This window comes from Epinephelus moara, chromosome 3 (assembly GCF_006386435.1).
Source record: "Epinephelus moara isolate mb chromosome 3, YSFRI_EMoa_1.0, whole genome shotgun sequence".
In the NCBI taxonomy this organism is placed as follows: Eukaryota; Metazoa; Chordata; class Actinopteri; order Perciformes; family Serranidae; genus Epinephelus; species Epinephelus moara.
Window position 1 is genome coordinate 205813 of NC_065508.1, and position 4122 is coordinate 209934.

Here is a 4122-nt window from a genome sequence, read left to right on the forward strand (position 1 = left end):
GGTCTGTGTTTTACCTGGTGTAGGGGACATGGTCTGTGTTTTACCTGGTATAGGGGGCGTGGTCTGTGTTTTACCTGGTGTAGGGGGCATGGTCTGTGTTTTACCTGGGTTAGGGGGCGTGGTCTGTGTTTTACCTGGTGTAGGGGACATGGTCTGTGTTTTACCTGGTATAGGGGGCTTGGTCTGTGTTTTACCTGGTGTAGGGGACATGGTCTGTGTTTTACGGGGGCTTGGTCTGTGTTTTACCTGGTGTAGGGGACATGGTCTGTGTTTTACCTGGTATAGGGGGCGTGGTCTGTGTTTTACCTGGTGTAGGGGGCATGGTCTGTGTTTTACCTGGTATAGGGGGCGTGGTTGTTGGCGGCGGTACGTTGGTTGGTTCAGGGGGGGCGGGGCCACAGGGCTCAGAGGTCAGTGTGATGTCATCCAGAGCGATGTCGTTCCTCAGCCCTCCTTTCTTCAGAGCTTCCAACACCACCTGCAGAGGTCAGAGGTCACACTGATCGCTGATCAATCAGCTGACTGATTGAACGTGTCACTGATTCGAACTCACCGTCGTCTCCGTCGTCAGGTTGAGGGTCACCTGGCCGTAGTTCCAGTTGTTGCCATAGTTACCGTCTCTCTGGAACACCACGGTGACGTCGGGGTCAGACAGCAGGACTCTGAGACGGTGGACGTCGTCTCCGAACATGTGGTACCTGCAGACGGACGCTTTATTTACTCTCTGGTTGTTTGTTTACATGACCTTTTGTTTCTTTTGTCCTGCGTTACTTTTTGTCTCAACTGTTTATTTATTTGTCTGTTTGTTTGTGTAATTTGTTGGTTTGTGTCTGTTCACTCCTTTTTATTTTCACATTTCCTGTTTCATGTCTATGGTGTTTGTCGTCATGTTGTTTACATGTTTATTTTTTTATTTCCTCATTGTTTACATGTTGTTTATTTTCCTTTTTGTTTAAATGCCCAATTGTTTATTTCCTAGTTGTTTATATGTCCATTCTTTTATTTTCCTCATTGTTTATATGTATTTTGTTTATTTTCAAGTTGTTTATATTTCCTTGTTGTCTACCTTGTTATTTTTTATGTCCTTATTTGTTAGTTTATTTTTTTATTTTCTTAATTATGTGTTGTTTACATGTTTATTTGTTTACTTTCTTTGTTTAATAGACTCAATGGGTTCTTTCTTGTTGTTTCCATGTTTGTTTGTTTACTCCTGTGTTGTTTACCAGAAGCTCAGACACATGGGCTGTGCGGGCGGAGTCAGAGGGAGGCTGTGGATCCTGAAGCTCTTCAGCCATTGGCCTGGACTCAGAGGAGTGACGATGTAGAAACCTGATGGCGTCACACACAGACTGGTCAACAAACAACAGAGTCCTATTTCAGAGAGCAGGATCAGAGAAACTCTGAGTTTGTTCAGCCTTAGATGAAACTCTGAGTTTTCTGTTTCACAAAACCAGTTCAGCGTAACCCTGAGTCAGTTACTATGGCAACATACTCTGCTGAGTCACAGGTTTGCTTCATGTCAGCCTGAGGCTGAGCGTGTAGCAGGAAGTAGAAACATGGCGTGTCCTTTAGTGAATGAAGTGGTGGAGGTTGAGGCCCAGTGTATTCAGAGGCTGTTGTGTAAGGAGAAGGTGATTAGAGCCTGTTTGGATGTCTCCCTGGAGGAGTGTCTATATGAAAGATACTGTTTGACCTCACACTCTATCATTTATCTAACAATCTGTTCCACCCACATATATCACATATTACACATCCTGGATTTACATTATCATCACAGCACATTTTATGCATTGTCCTTTGATTCTTTTCTTTATAACATCAGAGACACTGAACACATCAGAGAGACAGCGGTTTGTCGGCCCGTAAGAAAAGTGTCTCTGGCTCTGAAAACACTTTGGACCCTTGTTGTGGTTTTCCCTGGACATAAATCACAATCCATTATTAAAGTAATTACCACGGAGCATCGGTGGCTCAGTGGATGGAGTGGACGCCCCGTGATCAGACGCAGCGGCCGCGGGTTCAAACCCAGCCTGCTGTCCTGTGCTACATGTCGTTCCCTCTCTCCCCATAACGTTATGCTGTCCTGACATTAAAGGCAACAAAAGCCCAAAAATAATGTTTAAAAAAAGAACTGCAGGTTTGTCAGTGTTGATGAGAAATGAATCTACGTGGATACATGATGCAGTGATTCATGAATACTTTTCATATATTCAAAGACTCCGCGGTGTAACTGGCTCACTGATGGGACTCAACATCCCATAATAGCTCCATGTGAGAATAAAGGAGATTACATGAAGTCATTTCACAGCAGTTAAATGAACCTCAGCCTAATATTGACAGAATGAAGTCAGTAGAAACAAAACTTTTACCAGTCTGTTTAATATCTGTGTGTTTGATGTTGAGTTTGTGCCCAGTGTGTTTGGGCTCCATCACATTACAGCTGAATACATTATATTCAAATATATGAACACTGTTAAGATAGAAACATGTTTCTGTATGTTAGACACATGACCTCATCACATGACATCACATCACCTCACATATGAACACGCTCTGCAGGCTGTTCCCATCACACCTCACTCTGTTCAGCTGATGGAGCACATTGATTTTTCATGTCTTCAAATCTCTGATTCAGTTTTGGATGAAATCAGTGGCTCTGCTTTTAACTCCACTTCCTGTCTCTGAGAGTCATGTTATCTGCACTCTACTGATGATGTCTGTTGGTGCTCACTGTGACCCAGCTTCCCTCAGGCTGAACATACTCAGAGCTGACTGAGCCTGATCAGCTGCTCTGTTTCTCAGCTCAGGCTCAGACATCAGTATCAAGATCAGGACCAGGACCAGGACCAGGACCAGGATCAGGACCAGGACCAGGACCAGGACCAGGATCAGGACCAGGACCAGGATCAGTCAACTCAGAGATCGGGATTAGGCTCAGAGTTTGATGAGCCTGCTTTCTGAAATAGGGCCCTGGATCACCATCATATTGTGTTGTTTGTTTGTTTGTGACGCTGTTGAGCTGACCTGATTGGTTACCGAGTGTGTGGTCGACACTCGGGCCACTCAGTGGAGGAAACGTGGCGCCGCTGGTTCGAATCCAATCGCCGTCGTCGTCCTGCTGCTGCTGCCAGAAACACAGACCGCCCTCAAAGGTACAGGTGAGCTTCACCTGGTCTGAACACACACACACACACACACACACGCACACACACACACACATACACACAGAGCTGCGGTCACACAGCTGCATTCAGGTCACGTATGTGTTGAGTGAAGAGTTACCGGACAGGTCGGAGGTGTCTACGGCGCTGTAGGTGGCGTTGAACCCGGACAGATTGTTGACATCATCAGACACAAACTCCACAGATGATTGGTTGCTCAGCAGCCACACGGTCCCAGGAGGGGTGGAGCCTGAGAGCTCAGCTGCCAGTCAGAAACAAACAGGTTGTCAGGTCGTAAAGAAACATAGTCAAAACATGGCGCTGATCATGGCGACATGCAGCAGCAGTGTGTGAGAGTAACTGAGTGTCTTGTGCGGGAACTGTGGTTTTCACTGTTTTTTTTGTTGTTTGTTTTTTGAATCAGCGTGATCTTGTTTATTTATTTTTTAATACCGAGTCATCATGGATTTTATGGGTGTTTTCTTCCTAAACCTGGTTGCCCTTGGGACTGCGGTCAACTTCTAACAGAGCAACCGATCTCACAGGCTCAGCTTCAGCCATGATGGCGTCGATCTCACTTGATGGCATTCTGCCAGAGATCCGGAGGAACCGGGCTGGAGGTTTTTGCCCGGACCGGTTGACATCAGCAGGGGAAAGGCAAACAACGCTCCACAGACCTGGAGGCTGTCAGCGGCACGAACGAGGAAGCAAGGCTGGATAGGAGGCGTGCGCCAGCGCCTGCAAAGACTTAGACTCTGCTGCTTACCTCTTCCCTCAGTTGTCTTTGGCAACGTTCAGTCTGCAAGACCGTCAAAGTAAAAGAATCTGTATGTAGTCCCCACATTGAATTATTATCTGTCTCACTGCGCCCATTTTATTTGCCACGGGAAATCCCACAGGTATTTTTAACAGTGGTGTATATCCATCCCTGAGCTAACATGGCAGAAGAAGCGTCCTCCAT

At 46.1% G+C, this 4122-nt stretch overlaps 1 protein-coding gene across 1 annotated transcript in view; it reads right to left on the reverse strand.

The window, feature by feature from the left end:
* The window catches only part of tmprss15 (transmembrane serine protease 15), a 25823-nt gene extending 22074 nt beyond the window's left edge, over window positions 1-3749 (reverse strand). The window contains exons 1-6 of the mRNA XM_050040935.1: window positions 3705-3749; window positions 3283-3430; window positions 3025-3174; window positions 1224-1329; window positions 554-698; window positions 337-478 (exon numbers count right to left, since the gene is read on the reverse strand). Of these exons, the coding sequence (XP_049896892.1) occupies window positions 337-478; window positions 554-698; window positions 1224-1329; window positions 3025-3174; window positions 3283-3430; window positions 3705-3749 (736 nt within the window). The remainder of the gene's footprint in view (window positions 1-336; window positions 479-553; window positions 699-1223; window positions 1330-3024; window positions 3175-3282; window positions 3431-3704) is intronic.
* Between the last annotated feature and the right edge of the window lie 373 nt (window positions 3750-4122).